This window comes from Patella vulgata, chromosome 7 (assembly GCF_932274485.2).
Source record: "Patella vulgata chromosome 7, xgPatVulg1.2, whole genome shotgun sequence".
NCBI lineage: Eukaryota > Metazoa > Mollusca > Gastropoda > Patellidae > Patella > Patella vulgata.
Genome location: NC_065885.2, coordinates 454,989 through 474,569, shown reverse-complemented (window position 1 = coordinate 474,569; position 19,581 = coordinate 454,989). Strand labels below are relative to the sequence as shown.

The 19,581-nt window shown below is 35.0% G+C and overlaps 2 protein-coding genes across 2 annotated transcripts in view; one reads left to right on the top strand and one right to left on the bottom strand.

The window, feature by feature from the left end:
- Window positions 1-19,581, top strand: part of LOC126827736 (coiled-coil domain-containing protein 115) — a 319,045-nt gene that overhangs the window by 46,625 nt on the left and 252,839 nt on the right. The gene's annotated exons all lie outside the window — the stretch shown is intronic.
- LOC126827399 (uncharacterized) lies at window positions 806-11,233 on the bottom strand. The gene is made up of 5 exons (XM_050556701.2): window positions 11,007-11,233; window positions 6,492-6,541; window positions 5,554-5,598; window positions 5,236-5,331; window positions 806-4,416 (listed from the first exon to the last, which is right to left on the bottom strand). The coding sequence occupies exons 2-5, from the start codon at window positions 6,499-6,501 to the stop codon at window positions 1,757-1,759; spliced, it is 2,811 nt and encodes a 936-aa protein (XP_050412658.1). The 5' UTR covers window positions 6,502-6,541; window positions 11,007-11,233; the 3' UTR covers window positions 806-1,756.

The window sequence follows — 19,581 nt, the reverse complement described above, 5'->3', positions numbered from 1 at the left end:
GATCGTTTTGACCTTGATTTCGGAAGGTGGAATATATCCATTCGGCTTAACCCACACCTTCTCTTTAATCGACATACGTAATAAACACCAACCAATACAAATGCTACAATCATATCAAATCTAAAGATCCGATCGAGTGGAACCGACTCTACATCCCATTCAATGAAATGATTCCAAAATCTGCAGATCTGATCGAGTGGAACCTACCCATGTTTCATTCTAAGTTGTACATCCCCCCACCCCCACCCCCGTGCTATAATATTTATTCTATTTTGATTCGTACACTAAATTCAATCCATACCAATGATACAAATGATGCCAAATCGTCCAGTGGATCGAGTTAGGCGAATCGACTCGTACTGCGATTATGCCTTCTATTCTAAACCGTATAACGCACTTTATCAATATTAATGATAAGAGATACCAAATTTACTTGTTAGATGAACCAAACTGATCCATATTGAATTCTGCATTCTATATAAAAAAATATCAACATTCGGCAAAGCCTCGTTTTGTTTTTACTTTATGGACTTGTGCTGATATTTTTTATGATACGAATCTGCTGGTTAAATGAACCGAGTTAGGAGGACCGACGCATACTGCTATCTATATTTTATTCTGAACTGTATAAGGTAATTATATACACAGGTTAGATTAACTGATCTAGGGGATTGGTGTAATCAACTCGTTGATTGGTTAATCTGGGGACCGTCCGTAACAAAATCTACATTATGGTCTGATTCGTACAACCCATAAAACGATAAGAGGAATTATATCTAAAACAAAAGTCAATGAAGACATGGGATATTATTTCACGTAGTTTTAATTTATAAATAAATTACACAACAACGAACTAACAATTACACAACAATTACATAACAATTATATAACAATAAATTGCATTCCACTATATTTTAATACCTATAACAACTACGGGGATGAAAACTGAATTTATAACCCTCAACCTGACTGGTTCTGACTGCGATATTATTGTTGGTGGAGGAGGACGTTAACCACCCCTTACAAAAAATAGGTCATGGTTTCTAAATATAAAACCAATAAAACGTTTCCATTTATATCGCTATGAAGTCATGAGTATCTCAGATCATAATGATGTTTCGTTTCGATATCATATTCCAGGTGTTCTTGCACCCCTGCCCCACCCTTAATCATCACCAATCGCCCACAAATCCACAATGGAAACGTATAATAGAAGTGTAAACAAACGGTTACTACATAGTTATCTCCCTTTATAAATCTATTTTACTATTCAACACATTACCACTGTAACGTTGATATCGTTGACTAAGCAACAAATAACTGTTACAAATGAAAACATACGACACTAATAGATCAAAGTCATCAGTTATATACATTAGTTAGTTAGTTTAAAGATACATTATTTAGGACCTAAATATGCCTATTATGGGCCCTTTTTTTTATCTAGCCTCAAATGTTGATTACCCTCGAGATTTGAGATTTCCGGCGAATTTATTTTCATAGGTTTGATTATTTCGACCTGATTGCTCCATTGCAAAACTCTCTCTCTCTGGTCATCAACTATGAAAAAAAACCCAATAAATTCTACAGAAAACATATTCAATATTTTGTATTTTAATGTTTAGTTTTTAAATAGATAAAAACAATAAGCAGGTTTTAGAAATTAAACTCGTCTTTTTTTGTTTAAAATTATAATATTTACTTTGATTGTAAAAATGAATCTGTAAGCCGGAAGTGTTACTACCATAGAGAGATTTTACACTTTAATTAGAAATGTTTGTTCCATAAGATTTGCCAAGCAATCTTCAATATCTGAATATCGTTTGCTTTTTTTCGCTAAATCGAGAACAGTTTTATCGTTACCATCCCTAATATTCCCATTAGCGCCATATTTAATCAACAGCCCCAATATTTCAACCCTTTTACGTTTAGGTGTTTTTAATATCATATGTAACGGAGTCTTTTTATTGCATTTAGACTGACTGTTTACATTAGCGCCATTTTCCAGCAAGCACTCTACACAATGGACTAGACCATTTTCCGTAGCTTCGTGTAACGGTGTTTCGTTGAAACGGTGTCTATGATTTACATCTGCTCCACGTGCTATCAACAGCTTAACAATGTTAACAATGTCGTCATTGTCGCAATAGGTTTTACATGCAATCGACAAGGGTGTCAAATTGTCATCGTCTTCTTCGATTGATACATCAGCACCGTGGTCTAACAGTTCTCGGGCGATAGCAAAATTCCCCCTTTTCACTGCGTAATGAAGTGGCGTTAAACCCTCCTTATCTTGAGTATTTATTACGTTATGAGCGCGATGGGTTTCACATTCAATCGGCGAGGGTGTTAAACTGTCACCATCTTCTTCGATTGATACATCAGCACCATGATCTAACAGTTCTCGGACGATTTCAATATTCCCCCTTTTCACTGCGTAATGAAGTGGCGTTAAACCCTCTTTATCTTGAATGTTTATTACGTTTGTATGGGACTGAGCGTCAAGGTCCAACAGGGTACCAACAGCAACAAGATTCTCTTCACGAACTGCGTAATGTAAAGGTGTTAAACCATTCATATCCCGACTGTTTATAAGATGTTTGTTTGTGCCATTTGCCAGTAGTTTCATCATTTTACCCACGTTTGATTTCAAAGAACATACGAGGTGAAAGACAGACCAACTGTTACCATCACAATTCATCCGGGCGTCTAAATTCACTAGAAGCTCCACCCTATCAATGTCCGCATCCCTATTTTCTAGAACGAGTTGTAGGGCTGTCTTCCTATTATTGTCAATATGATTCACATCAGCACCAATGTCTTTTAAATAAACCAATACACGCATATCATTATTATGCAAACTAGCCAGCTGAAAGGGCGTTTGTCCACTACTGTCCTTAGTGTTAATTAATGGCTTAACCCTCTGATACTCCTTAATGAAATGAAGTATATTAGCCACATCCCAATATTCACTGATATAATGCAGTATGTTCCTGTTATATTTACCCAATCCACCCACCTCACACCGATACTCTACCAATAAAGTCGTTTTAACTCGACTGTCGATTTTTGATTTTATTGCATTTACTATAGGTGCCCCTTCTTCAGAAGTGTCATGAAGCCGTGTTCTTGAAATGAATTTATGAATCAGTTTTAAACATTTGTAATCGCCCATATAACAAATACTAACGAACAAAGTGTCACTTAACTGAAGTTTAAGGTTACGTTCAACACATCCGAACAAAGATTCCATAAATGAGCCTTTATATAGACCGGAACACTCTAGCAGTTTGGCATTATTTCGAATTTCGGTGGGTAGACGCCGTGCAATATTTTGGATATCTTGTTGTACTACTAATAATTCGCCCTTTTTAGCAGGGCATTCAGTGGTGATTCTGTCCAGAATTAAATCAAGCGGACATCTAGCGATAATCTCCTTGTGGTTAAAGCCATCCCGTCTCCAGATCATACTTAAAACACAGTCTCTAACATCATTTTCTATAAATGAATAAGACGCACTGGCAACATCAAACGTTAAAAATGACCCAACAAGATGCTGACACGATGTTTCCATATCATGACTAGCGGTCAGGGATATAGATTGACGAACAATTGATTTGGTTACACTGTCCTCCCGGAGTTGTACGCTGGTCACATTTTCACCAAGCAATAGAATCATCAAAAGCGCAGAAAGTGATTCTGGATCGTCCGCAAGATTCTTTAATTCGCGATCCCAAAATTCATGTGACTTCTGAAATAATTTTAATCTATCTTCGGATTTTGACTTTTTAAAGACTTTAATTAAGTTACGACAGTTATAAAAAAGCACAGTTTTACTCAAATTATCCATCACTATTTGATCAGGGGGAATTTTTAATTTTTCGAGTATTTTGATCCCTTCCCCATCCGTTATTTTAAATTTGTCCTCATGTAAGAAAACCAACCGATCTTTGTCGAACAGATCGTAATTTAAGTTTGATTTACATTTGTTAAAGATGAGAGTTTTACACGTGAACACCACAAATACCTGTCCTCTTTTTAACATTTTATCCATGGCTTCTAAATTTCTGATCCACTCTTCAATTAGATCTTTCTTCAAGCTGTTAACACCGAACATATTCTTTATAATAACGATGTATTTATCCTCGTCACTGTTAGGTCTAACAATTTTAGGTACTAAATCCCAATCGGTCGGTTTATTCAGTAGAACTGGTTCCAGTTTCATCGAATCCGAGTTATTCCGCAAGCACTTGTTTACAATGTGACGTACTATTGTTGATTTCCCGCTACAAGTTGGACCTATGATACCAACACAACGATACTTTATTAAAGTTTTAAACGCCAATTTACAGCCCGCTGTTTCAACAAATCGTGCTTTGTCAACTTCATCTTCGTCAAATATTAATTTAGCGTTTGCTGAAATTAGGAAGAAAAGGAAAATGCAATTTAACAGGTAAGTGAATATACAGTCGTATGAACAGATAATGTGGGTTGGGAAATTCCCATAAATACCCACCAAATACAATCTTTTTTCTAAAATAGACATGTTGATTGTCAATCAGTTCCCGTGGTAAGCCGCTTAAATGGACAGAGCAACTAGGTTGATTGGACACGGTTTCCTGGCCAAAGAACGCGTTTTGTTTTTCAACTCAATCATTTGTTGCTAGGACGCATGGTTAAATATCATTGCTGTGGTATAATAACATTGTCCTCCAGATTTGCTCACTTGTTTAGGAGAGTCAAAAAATGCATAGCGGTCAAGAATCATGAGTCAAAATATCATATTTCTATTTTCAAAAGATGGGACTAACTGTAAAACAATTGTGGCTAGTCTCGATTTAATTATTCCGTTTTTTAAGTGAACAAGATGATTTTGTTAAGGCAATGCGATATCTTTGATCTGAATATTCATATTATTTTCTTCGATCTGAATATTCATATTATTTTCTTCTTTTGGAACGACTCATATCTGACATTTACAAACTATATCTATAAAAAAAACCCGAAGAAGTGAATTTCGTGAAATATGCCAGATATGACCTTTTTGACTTTCATTGAAAGTAGTATCAATGTCACAAAATACGTGGCATTTAGTGTATCTGATGAATACGATAACCGACAAATTTAATAATTTCTTAAATCAAGACATAACAATATTTTACGACCTCCAGTACCAATAACAGAGCGTTAATACTTTAAAGACTAAGATGTTGTTTAATAACCATTCAAACTTACCAATAAGAGTTTCAAGAGACAGTGACCTTTGTTTTGGCGGTAAACTTTTTCTCCCTGGATTAATTGTGGCGTGTTCAATAACAATGGCTGGACCCTCTGCAAATCAGATAAATAAAACCATCAACTTTATTTAGTTCTGTATCTTAGTAAAAATATCTCAAGATTTGAAAAGTGGCATTTGTTTTTAGTTTCCGGATTAATGGTCAATGAAATTCAATGATCATCTTCAGTTAGAGTTTCTAAAGTTTATATTAAAAATTTGACCCGAATGTTTCAAATTTCAATGTTATATGTTATTATAGAACTATTGAAACTTACCGGACACAGATCGCCCTATATTTGGTCGTTGTTTCACTTGCAATCCTAAAAGAAATAAAATTAATCAAATTAAATAGAGTTGTCGCCCTTCGTCATATATGAATAATATTAAATTTAAGCCATGGAGGAAGAAAGAGAAACGACGACACTTGACTCAACTCAATGACGACCTCATGACCTAATTTAGTCAGGTGCTAGATCGTGTTCATCCCCATACAATGACATTATTTCTGAAGAGCTCCCCCATACAATGACATTATTTCTGAAGAGCTCCCCATATAATGACATTATTTCTGAAGAGCTCCTCAAATGAGCGAAAGGGTACTTTAAAAAGGTTAACAAGTTATTATACCAGTGTTGGAATTAATCGGCATATATTTTATCTTTTCAGCGGTTACCGTCCAACAAATTAGTGCAGCATTACGGTTGTGCTAATACATGTCAGGATATGTTATGTTCTATACTTTGGCTGTCTGTCTGTCAAGGGCTGGCGGCTACACTAGGGTTGTATAGGGGTATAGACCAAGAGCGAGTAACGAAAAAAATGCCTCATATGTAATAGAAGGTTTGACTATATTAATTGGCAGCTATTGATAGGGCAAATTTTATCTGCCCCTCCCTGCCAAATGCCCAACTGAAACCTCGTAAGACTGGGTGTTTTGATTTTGCCCTATCAATAGCTGCCAATTAATATGGTCAAACCTTCTATTACTTATGAGTAGGACGTTAAACCCCATTTCATTTCATTTCATTTCTATTACTTATGGGGCAGTTTTTTCGTCACTGGGTCTTGGACTAGTAGGTCGGATCAGGGAGTAACATTGGCCTGGTGGCGATGGACTATCACCACTTCCGGAACCGGATTTATCCCGCCCTTTGTCGTATCGGGAGTCTTTCTAGTACATATATATAATTGTGTGTAGAAGGAAAGCACTTACCTGAATCCATTCTAGCGTTGATGTTTCACAAATTGAAACAAATCATCCTACTATAAAACAAATTGTAGAAATCAGTTAAAATCACTTGACACAAATTAACACATACTATAAAACAAAATGTAGAAATCAGTTTAAATCACTTGACACAAATTAACACATACTATAAAATAAAAGGTAGAAATCCCTTTAAATCAATTTTTTTTTATTAATCTCTAATCCTTCGAACTGACTTTTTTCAGTGGTATTGTGTATTACAGTGTTTTTTTTTTTGTTATTTTGTAGACTTTAGATTCCAGTAGCGGATCTACAAGCTGTGAATGTCAACAATAAAATCCTTAAACATACATTATGCAAGAGGTAAATCGGCCTATTGCAAGTCTTTATTTAGGTCTGAAATGTTATCTAAATTATTAATTAGACATTAATTAACTTATCCATAGACCATAATCAACTTTCGATGACATCGGATTTCTCCGATATTAAACAAATTAGAACAGTTTAACCATATTTTGATTTAAGCTAAAAAATGTAGGAGCGAAACTTAGCTTCGAACAACCTGTACGGTGGTTGAAGTTATTTAACACGTCTTGTCAAACCTTCAAAGGCTAATATCTTCGCTCGCAATAGAGTAATTATTCATTTTACATCATCTATTTTCGAACTATTATAGCAAGAATGGCTAGCTCTTTATCTAAATCTTACATAATGTATCTTTAAATTAACTGTGAACTCTCCGGGAAAACATTGATCCTATTTTCTATATATCTTGTTGTCGTTTCTTATCTTATCAGTTTTATTCAAGTTTACATAAAGTACATGTCATATTATGATTGTTATTGATTTTGTATTTTTTTTTGTTTTTTTTTTTTTGTTGTAAACCTTAATTGTTTCAATTGAATTTATGGTAACTGAGCTACTTTATTCACGGCTGTCAAGCCCATGCCCCTTTGTTTCTCCTTAACTACCAATAAATGTTACATGGTTACGCCGTTGGAATGTTTTCAATATATACGGGAGATTGACCAATTTCTAAAATATAGACAATAGACTATAACACAGTTATGGTGTTCCTTTTCGATTTTTAACTTTCATAATATTATGGTTTGCTAGGAATTGAAATCCTTCAGTTGTCGAGCATAGATAACAATAATGTCGTTAATTTCAAGCGGGTTGGGTGGCCGGATGGTTTAACGCGTGCGCTTTAGATCATAAGGTCTGTCATTGGAGGTCAGTGGCGTGATTTCGTTCCCAATTGTGTGCATGACAAGGGGTAGGGTTGCCTGTCTAACCTCGTGGGTTTTCTGCGGGTCCCCGAGTTTTCCCCCATAGCTAAAAACGAAATAATTGAAATGCATGTAAGATATATACGTTTGTCCAGAAATTACCTAGTTCGAGTTGCGTAGAAGTTAATACCTCTCTCTCTCTCTCTCTCTCTCTCTCTCTCTCGTTGAATGTACTTTAGGAATTTCCTTTTCAATAGTGTTTACTGTACTCGCTATACATGTACTTCTTTCTTTGTTAACTTAATACTAAATCACATAACTTTTATCAGTGCGTGTATATATATTCTGTATTTATATCTATAGTTAACGTACTATCACAATGGCAACTATCACAACTATTTACAGACTATTGAACTATCTATATATACAAAAAAACCAATAACCTATTTTGAGAGTATTGAACGGTAAACTATTTTATATTATATAAATTTAATAAGCTATTCGTGTTCATTCTTGGCTGTTTATATACAATTCTATAAAAACATCAAGGAAAGAACTATGTGCCAACTGTTTGACCTTAGTGTTTATAGAATAACGATAGAATACTTATCACTGTAACCTGGGCCCTTATTCACGAAAACTTAAACTAAGTTACAACCGAAATTTTAAGAAATACTGCAACTTCATTGGATATATGCAAATTGATTTTACTGGTCAGCCAATCGAATTGCAGTATTTCTTAAAATTTCGATTGTATCTTAGTTTAAGTTTTCGTGAATAAGGGCCCTGGGTATCATTTAATCTTGTGTATTTAGCACTAATGCTTTTACATTTATTGAATATCAAACCTTTGTTTAAAAATTCGTATACAATCACCAACAATCATCTAATTTGTACTTGTGTCCAGTTTAAAGCTGGCTGATCAATTTTGACAATGGGGTGTCCAATTTACAAGCGTCTAATTTCTCGATGATTTGGGGTGATTTTAAATGATTTTTATGAATCATTAAATAAAGATTTGTGCGCTAGATGCCCAAGATTAAATAATACCCAGGTTACAGTGATACATTGTCTAGTAATACCTCTACATGCATAATTATAAACTATAACAGTCCCCCTCCCCCTTACATCCACCATCCTTAAATTATACATAATGAACAATCCCTTTCTGATCAAAACGGACGTGATATGAACAGAAAAGGAACAGCTTATAAATCTGGCCTTTTATAGCAAGTGCACAAATGTATGGTACTGGCCTATCCTTTTTAAATTGTTGTATACATAATGCAAATACATTACATGGAATAAGTCAAAAAGAGGGAAACATTTCCTTAACAACGAGCGAAACGAAGCGAAAAATATTTTAGACTTTGTGCGCGTGAAACCATGAAACACGATCCGCTTTTCTACCTTCTACTTTTAGCTAATAGTGAAGTAACGGATATTATATATATCATGCTTTATGGGTTATCATTAGATCTCGTCATAACACGGTGACTATCATATTTCTCTATTCTCATCTCTTGTCACTTTCTCAATCATACAATGCAGCACATAGTTCTTATTTTATAAACATATCTTTATTTATTTTATATACATATCTATATTTATATCATATCTAGCCTATATTGGTGTCATGTTGTAACCTTTACTGGAAGAATAAATAAATAAATAGTGATATTGGCTTGAAAATTGGGTCAATACACCAACCTGGTTGTTCTTAAATTTATTTAATTAAAGCTTCCCATTTCCAGATCAATTGATCCTTTTTTATTTTTAAGTTAATGTCTAAGTCTAAATTTCAGTTGTTCGTATGTTTATCAGAATGAGAGACAAAAACGTAGTCCAGCCATGTTCCTATCCTAGACAGCCATGTTCCCATACACACAATTATTCTAACATATAAGTTGTTTTTCTGATATTTGAGCTATATGTAAGTTGAGCTGTAGATCGTGTAATGGTGTCATGTCGTGACGCAATGGTGATATATATATACACTATATATATATATATACAATAGTCTATCAGTGGCTGCAGTCAACCTGAACATAACCTCTCAGCAAAACCATGCGACTTAACTAAAAATTCGTGAGTTCATACTGGATTACAATTTAGAGAACAGGGGGGGGGGGGGGTAGCGTTTACTCGACATTTCGAGACTAATTTATGGTAGAGAGCGCGCAAGAGAGAGAGAGAGAGAGAGAGAGAGAAAGAGGGGTGGGAGTGGGAAGGGATAACATCGACTAGACACTTCGAGACTAATGTGCTAGAGAGCGTGCGAGAGAAAGACAGAGAGAGAGAGAGAGGGGGTAACATCAACTCGAAATTTCGGGACTAATCTATGGTGGAGAGAGCGCACCCACGAGAGAGAGAGAGAGAGAGAGAGAGAGAGAGAGAATTTTATTTCAAGAATTGGATTAATTTCCCCCACAGAGGACCCCGCGAAGACTGTGAGGTTTACATGGCGCCCTACCTGTCAAGTGTGAGCGTGGGATAGAAAACACACAACTTGTCTTATTGACAAAAATCATGATCTATAGCACAATCGTTAGACTACTAGAACCCCCCACCCCCATCCCCGCAAACGTTAGACAACTAGAAGCCCCCCCCCCCCGCCCTACCCGCAATCGTTAGATCACTAGATCAGCCAACCCTCAGTGACAGTCGAAATAACTAATAAAACGATAGAATCCTCAATCACATAATTACAAAAATTCCTATCTTAAAGTTTGTTTTTCTTGTTTCAGCAAGTTATGGTAATAGTTCATGATATACAGTGTCCATTGATTAACTAAACCCGTACAATGATTCCTGTTGCTATCCAATCGATCACTGGAGAGTGGAGCTAGAGCAATGACGTAATATTTCTGCTGGCCCTAAACCCCAAAAATATTGATTGATTTACTTGTACAGACAAAATCATTTCGTTTTTTTCGCTGGCAATAAAATTGTAAATTCTGGTATAATATATAAAGATAGCAGCAAAATAATTGAACACTTACACAAAAGACAAGTTACATCAAAGAAAGGAAAGGGGTGATATTCCTACGCATGCCTCCTTTGTTATGCCTTAAATGTGCAGAACGAAAAATTCGCATTACGGTAGAAAAACATCGGAACGTTCAACGATAAAATGCAAAGTGATATACTAATATACTGGTTACTTATTTGTGATAAACGCAAGATGTTGTCAATGATTTAGACACATTATAGGTATCATGGTATAACGATAATAATATTATAATCTTACACGCATGTTATGAATAATTCATGTTTATACAAATGCCCTTACCTGGTGGTTTGTAACCAGTGCATATCACAGTGAATCAACAATCATTGTGGAATACCCAGTTTCCTTCGATATATTTCTCTCCATAGCATGATACTTGGCAGCTCTTAACATTGCATCAACAGCCGCGCAAACTCCACGTCTGGTCTTTCCGCCATGTTGTTTTCTAGGAAGCTATAGAGTGTACGAAGAATTGACGTGACGTATTGAGCTAATGTTGAATGAATAGTGTCAGGTTAAAGTAACCTATCGCTATGTGTTGTATTGAAACTACTATACGGTGGTTGGTGTATAAATAGTAATTGAGAACTAATAGTGTCGTCCATGAATGAATAAACACGGCTTTAATCAATATTAATACATGACAACAATTGTTATAAATTAAGGCTATTTAATTAAGACTTATGGTTAAAAGAACATTTCGCAATAAAGCAAATATAAGGGAATAAAATGAAATGAGTTTTAAAATGCACCAATAGGGTTAATGGAATTGTTGAAAATTACAACACCGTGGGTAGGTGAGATTTTTCCATTCCGTGTAGATATTTTAAATGGAATCGATCATTTCGTTTCCTAAATCTGACAAAAAAAAAAACAAAAAAAAACCCACGGTGGACAAAAGTGGCAAAGTGTATACAGAGATGATAAAAATTTTCGATCCAGATTAAGGATTCTGATTGGACTTTGGTTTTGAAGTGGCTTCAGAAGATGATAAATCACCCGGTCATTAAAAAGAAAAATGAAACTTGCAGACATTGTTATTGTAAGGATCTAGAGCATACTTACAAGAACATCCGCACAGTAAGATAAAATGATCAATGCAACACACATAACATATAACAAATATTTCTTTCAAACTTTCTGATTTACAAACAATTTGACAATTGCCCCGAGATCAATATCATCCAAAAGCAATTGAACTCAACTATGTGTTCCTCGTGGCAGATAAAACATTAAATAAATCCTACTAGATGTATATATAGACACCGTCTTGAACACGATATATGTTGCATTCAATACTGCCCCCCCCCCCACACACACACCGTCTTGAACACGCTATATGTTGCATTCAATACTGCCCCCCCCCCCCACACACACACCGTCTTGAACACGCTATATGTTGCATTCAATACTGCCCCCCCCCCCCCACACACACACACCGTCTTGAACACGCTATATGTTGCATTCAATACTGCCCATTCCAAAAAACAGAGGACGCTTATCACGTCATACGCTCTTTGTCTAGTATTATTGGCATGTGTGTAACGGCACTGATGGCTGATGGGTGACTCGTGTGTCTTAATACTGGAAACAAGAGCACTTAACCAGTTCCGGATTAACCTGGGGTTGGGCCTGGGGCTTTTGACCTGTAGGGACCTATTCATATTTCACATTTCCAGATGCAGCCCTTCCCATGTTGATAAATGAACGCTTTAACCCCCATAGATCATTAAAGTTTTACTTGGCAGAAACCAACAAATTCCGGGAATAAGATTGCGGAATTTGGGATGATCATATTTTCACATGGAAAATTTAATTCCCATGTCGAAGTAAAAGCCTGACACTTGCAATGACGTATGTTTTCCCCGGGAGGATTGTGGTGATTTCGCCTGATCCGGTAGTCAGGTGGAAGCACGTGCTCCGCTCCAACTCGTTCGGAACTCCTCGAATCAAACTTACATTCACTGCATTTTACGCGACGGACATGAGCTATTTTCATTGGATTTGAATCCGATCTACTGTTAATCCGACTTTGTTAATTATCGTGACAGCGGTAACAATGACAATCGAGGCTACAATGATTTTAAAATAATGTTCCCTCGGCTTAGAGTAAAGCAATTTGACTGCAAGTTTCAACATATTCCCTTTACATCATCGATTTTTTTATCTATTATAGTGCGAACTGCCAGCTCTTTTATAAAATCTTCCATTATGTATCTTTAATATCACTGAAATGGTGGGTATGGCAGATATGAAACGGAGTAGAACCACATAACAAAATTACAAAATAGTATAATAATTTTTGGATATGGCAAATGATTAGGGCAGAGATTTATTCTTGAAGTCGATAGTTGTCTGTGTGCAGTATGTGATAGGACGTCAAAAATACAAAATGGCGACAATTACGACCCTGGCTCCTTCACTATAATCAACCAATGCTAACGTACAATTTAAATGGTACGAGCATTCTGCATTCATTGTCAAAACAAGTAAACAAAATTAAAAAATAAAACAGCATTACCTCACCCTTGTACTACAGATTGTAAACAGGGTAGTCGGTCTTGACCTTTGTGAAATCTTAATTATGAACGGAGCGTTGAACATGGCAAACTAATTACTATTTATCTGGATTATTTAATCTTAGTATTGTGTTTTTATCGAGGAACAGAACGAATCTCATTGACACAAGTCTGGTGATTCAACCCGGAATGAACTACTTTGATTTTATTAGGGATATCATGCATGATAATAAGTATGTCCTTCCTGTTTTAAATGTATTTCTAGTGTAGTATCTTTGACAATAATCATTACTATCTGATTATAATATTAGATTACAAATACAACTCCTCGAATTTCTCATCATTTCCTAGAATTATTATATTATTAGTTCAGGGTATAAAAACTGTGCCAAAAGATTATACCGTAACGTTAAAGGTGCGTCATGTAGTAAGAGCTAAATCTGCCTATTGTCGGTCATTATTTTGGCTTGAAATGTTAAAGGAGCTAAATCTATATTCGTTGGCACCTAGAAATGGACACTAATTTACATTCAATCGGTTCTGTTTTTACTGTAATTTTTAATCAGTGTTTAAAATTTCATTTTGTCTTAAATATTGGATTTAATGTTGTTTTAAATTGACCAGTAAGTCGTGTTAGCAATGTCAAAGACTGTGGATGATAAAGAGTTAAAAATATGACTCCTTTGAATAAACTATTATTTAGACTCTTATTCACATAACTAGTCTATGGCGGAGATATAAACGCATTGATACACTATAGCTAAATCTCGACTAACATTTACCGTTGTTACGATAATAAACAATATATGCTAGCTCCTGCCAAAACTTCAAGCGGTGATAACTACGCTCTGAATAAATAATGTAATTAAAAGTGTATTAATTTTTTATTATCTATTTTTTAACTATTATAACAAGAACGGTTAGTTCTTTATCTAAATCTTACATAATTCATTACAGAGGCAAGTGTTACTACCATCAACGATGACTTAAATCTTATCAACAGTTGATCTGAAACGTGACTAGTAACTTCTAACTCCCTAATAACAGAAACACTGACTATTACTACTCAACCCCACATAAACCACCATTATTTATAAACACCTAATAACAGAGACACTGACTATTACTACTGTAAACCACATCTATTTATAATCGAAGTACAAATCAAAGACTCATCTTTCAACATAATTAAAAATGAAATAATCATATAAACATGGAAGACCAACCAGCTCTTTATTCAGTGTTCTTAATTCTTAGTTCTTAATTCTTATTTCTTTATAAGGACTAAGAAAACTGAATAAAGAGTTGTTTGGACATATATAGATAGCATTGTGTATAGAGTATTAAAACTAGTAAATTACCTTGACTCTCTAAAATTATCGATTGAATAGAAGATCATTAAACACAATATAATATTGTTCATTGATAATAGGATGGGTGCAGTGATTACTTGGCTAACAATCTAGTAGAATCCCTAGAATTAGATAAACTACGCACTATCTGTGGGGGGGGTTTGAGATACTAACCATGCCTTTCTCTATAAAGAGACTGGTTTGTTCCAGTGTCGACGACATAAATTAAAATCAATGTATAAAATTAGTAACAATCTTGCGCCATCATTATCTGTGTGACCTATTAAAACCTTCCACTACTCCTCGTAATTATACAAAAATAAAATAAAAGGAAATTAAATACAGAATTGAAATGTTCTCCCAGTCGTTCATCCCTTCAAGTACAAGAGAATGGAGCAAACTTAACGTCAAAATTAGAAACTCTCCATTGCTTACTATTTTTGGAAATTCACTACAAAAGTTAGATACCATCGTACCCCCGTAATACACTGTAAACTAAGATTATCCTGCTCAATTGCTCAAATCTACATGGTCATACATTTTTCAGACATGTCGATGATAGCCCTGCTTGTCTTTGTGGTCCAAACTTCCAAGATTCTGAACATTATTAATTGTTCGTATGTCCCTTATATTTAAAGAAAGCGGACAGCCCATAACCTTTAACATAATCATAAAACAATCAGTTGTCGGTTGTATGGCTTAACATAACTTAGGCCTGAGATTAACACACTTATTTTCCAAGAAATTCAACAATTTATTCTTTTATCAAAAAGATTTAAATCTCCATGTATAGAAAGTGGTTAGATATTATACAGTAGTCATTAATTAGCAGGTGTGTAACGAACTGTAAAACATCACGTGATCTATTTGTGACAAATATTGTCATTTATAAAAGTTATTTGTTGCTAAGTGAACGATATCAACTTTACTGTGAAAGATATATATACATACCTAGCCGGTCGATGGCATACTTCTATATACTTGGATTTCACAAAGCCATTATCTACCCAGTATGCACACAGAGTTCCTTCTACTCCAAACTTCGCGAATAGATCTCTGTCCTAATTAGCCGCCATATCCCCAAATTAGTATACTGTTTTGTAATGCGGTTCTACTCCATTTCACATCTGTGCACAAAGACTAAATAAAAATTTTCAACTTTATTAAATGGAAGCAGAATAAACACTTAACAAAATTATCGATGTATATTTAATGTTTTCGGCTAAAATCGTCGATTTAAGATTTAAAATGTCGTTCAACTCTCTCAGTGTCTGTTCTGTTGACAGACAGCGTACGTTTAGTATATTATCTACACTGTAGAAGATAACCTCGTATATATTGACAAGGTATATTAAGTCTATGATAACATAATATCGAATTACCGGTATGTGTGGATTATGCATGCATTGATCAACCGGAGATACACGATTTTATACAAAGGAGGGAAGACGGGCGGGAATGAATCTAGAAAGGGCACAAAAAGTAGAGGGCTAGTGCGAGGTCAAAACATTTATGCCCCCCCCACCCTTCTTGGAGTATAAACCAGACGGGAGCTATTGTCATTCCCATTGATCAACCTTTATTACTTTATTAAATATAACGTGATTAATAAACCTTTATTAAATATAACGTGATTAATAAACCTTTATTAAATATAACGTGATTAATAAACCTTTATTAAATATAACGTGATTAATAAACCTTTATTAAATATAACGTGATTAATAAACCTTTATTAAATATAACGTGATTAATAAACCTTTATTAAATATAACGTGATTAATAAACCTTTATTAAATATAACCTGATTAATAAACCTTTATTAAATATAACCTGATTAATAAATCTTTATTAAATATAACCTGATTAATAAACCTTTATTAAATATAACCTGATTAATAAACCTTTATTAAATATAACCTGATTAATAATTTACGACGTGTGTATTTAAAGGGGTATATCATTTGATTTATCTCCTGGACAAGGAACACAATAAACAGAAATAATTGTATCTTGGAGAGAGAGAGAGAGAGAGAGAGAGAGAGAGAGGGAGAGAGAGAGAAGGGGTGGGGAGAGGAGGGGGGTACAATATGCTATTTCAAATCTTACGATAAATGCTGGACTGTGCAGCTGACGACATGAAGACTCATAAGTTTTAATCACGTGTTCTTTATCTTATCTGTTCAATTTATGGTTGTAGATATATTACTGTATAGTTTTAATAAACAAAAATTTATGGTTGTAGATATATTACTGTATGGTTTTAATAAACTATAATAAAAATTTATGGAAAACAGCTACTGATTTATTTGGGTGACGTTTCAAAGAGTATTCGCTCAGCGTTATCAAACTTTATTAATGTACCCAGCTAATACCACTAAAAGAATATAATATATTTTTTTAATTCAAGATCAAGATATTAATTCTCTCATCCTGTTAAAGACATGGGGGCTTAGCAGTGGGGGGGGGGGCTGGAGGGCAGGTGAACAGATGGACAGACGACCCTACTCCCTGTCACGTACAGGTTGTTGATCTAAAGTCAGCAATTTGATTCAATGACAGACCTTACCTACTAAAGTGTAAGTATTGCACCATTCGGTTACCTGCCCCCCCCACCCCCCTCACCCCTCCACTTCCCTCTTAACAGAATCTGTGAAAATTGGAGCATGGAGCATAGTATCTTCGAATAAAAACTTCGTACATTTTTTTTAATTTTGAAAGACCTACGGATAGTGGATGAAGAGAGGGCGCCATTGCTCATGGTTCGCCCTCGTTGACAGTACATGCTGGTTTATATAATGTATATATTGGTATCTACGCCTATCATGGTCCGCCCTCGTTGACAGTACATGATGGTTTATATAATGTCTCCACTGGTATCTACGCCTATCATGGTCCACCCTCGTTGACAGTACATGATGGTTTATATAATGTTTATATTGGTATCTACGCCTATCATGGTCCGCCCTCGTTGATAGTACATATGTTCGATGGTTTATTTAATGTCTATATTGGTATCTATGCCTATCATGTGAGTGAAATTGATATGATGATGATTCGCCATAATTTATAATTTATCTTATTTATTACTACCTTGTGTCTCGTTGTTGTTATCATCTCTAGTCTCTTGGTGTTTTCCTTGTTTTTTGTTACTTTATAGAAACAGTAAGTATATGTTTTGTGGGGTTTTTTTAAAAGTATTATTATAATCAAACTTTATTTACTAATTAGTCCAGCAATAAAATCTAAAATATTTAACTAAGTCGTAATAATGGAAAGGGTTATAGACATTGATATGTGTCAATAGATTGAATTAAGGTCATTGATACATGTATTGACTCCGTGATGGATTGTCTGTAATATTCTAAAAGATTTAATCATATTGATTTTCTTACCTCCTGTTGCATTTAATCTCCGCCTATTTATTTACCACCATTTAAAATAATCCACAGTAGTATCAATAAATCCGATAAAAATTTATATATTTGTTGGTTTTCCGCCTTGTAAATCAAGTCGTCAACGCGATACATGAATAAATCTCTGTTGCGTTATGAATTTGTTTATTTGTCATGTGAACGTTACAACTTAACCACGTTATGGCCGCTCATCGTCATTTCCTTTCTTCTGACAATATCCAATTATTGCGGCTTAATCTATTCTAACATGTACTCAAAATGATTATTTAAAATTAAATTTCATTAAGAAAATATAATCGCATGGCTTGGATTCAATCAGATTGAAAATATTTTACAAATCATCTTTTGTAAATACTGAACGGAATAGAACATGTTGAGGGTTTGTATACCTCTCTAGCCTGATAAACTCTTAATCTGTGCATTATGAGGGTCTGTATACCCCCTCTAGACTGTTAAACTCTTCATCTGTGCATTATGAGGGTTTGTATACCCCTCTAGCCTGTTAAACTCTTCATCTGTGAGCTTTATAATGTGGGAGTAGCCACGGTTGCTCAGTGAGTAAGACGTGGCCTCGCTAGCCAAAGGTCGCGTGTTCGATCCCTGCATTGGTCGAGAAGTTCATCGGGATTTTTCGGTATGGTTCCCGCTTGTCAGTGGTGCAGAACAGAGGGACTGGCAAGGGACACCGTATAGTCGTTCGGATGGGACGAACAGCCGATGTCCCGTGTAAAAATTGGCTTGTAGGTAAAAGATCCCTTGGCATTTGGAAGTCGATATATGAGTAAGTCGTAGTGCCGAGTCTGAGCAGAATATTAGGACGTTAAACCCCATTTCATTTTCATTTATAATGTGGGCGTGTGAATAATTGGCTAACTAAAAATATGTTAGACAGACACTACTTGAGGAGTCGACAGTAGCCTAAATGCAACTTTCAACTCGCTATCTCCATTATCTTTATATTGGTAATTACATACTATTAAACCAGGTTGTAGTAATAAACACATATTATTTATTCAAATAACTTTTAATCTCTAATTCTAAATTTGTTATATTATAGAAGAAAGGGGATAGACTAGTTAAATGGTGATCAGGAAACGCGACAGATTTAAACTACAATAAAGGGAGACAATCCCACTTTTGTTGCGATTTTACATCAACTAGTATAAATTATTACATAATGATCAAATAAATAGAAGGTTCACCACGCGGGCTAGCGACCACGGGTATTATAAGACCTTTAACTGAAATGGGGTTTAAAGTCCTACTTATCTGCTATTAAGCTTTGTATGAATTAAATTTTATTTAAACCGAAACGACATAATAAATTCTTAAACGAGACAGAAAACCACACTCGTGTACATAATGTAATTGCGAGTTATGACGCCCAAGGTTGTTATGCAGATGTATTTAAAAAGACATAATATACACAATTTAAACATATAATCAAATACAAATTCCTGTCGTTATTTCTCAACTAACATATTTCAATAATTGAGGGGGGGGGGTGGATGGCCGAATGGTTAGCACGCGCGCGCTGTATCACGAGGCCTGTCATTGAGTTAACTAGCGT

Coding starts and splice junctions, on each gene's coding strand:
- LOC126827399 (XM_050556701.2), bottom strand. Junction 5,332..5,553: donor TATAGGGCGATCTGTGTCCG/GTAAGTTTCAAT, acceptor TCTGATTTGCAG/AGGGTCCAGCCATTGTTATT. Junction 4,417..5,235: donor GTCTCTTGAAACTCTTATTG/GTAAGTTTGAAT, acceptor TCCTAATTTCAG/CAAACGCTAAATTAATATTT.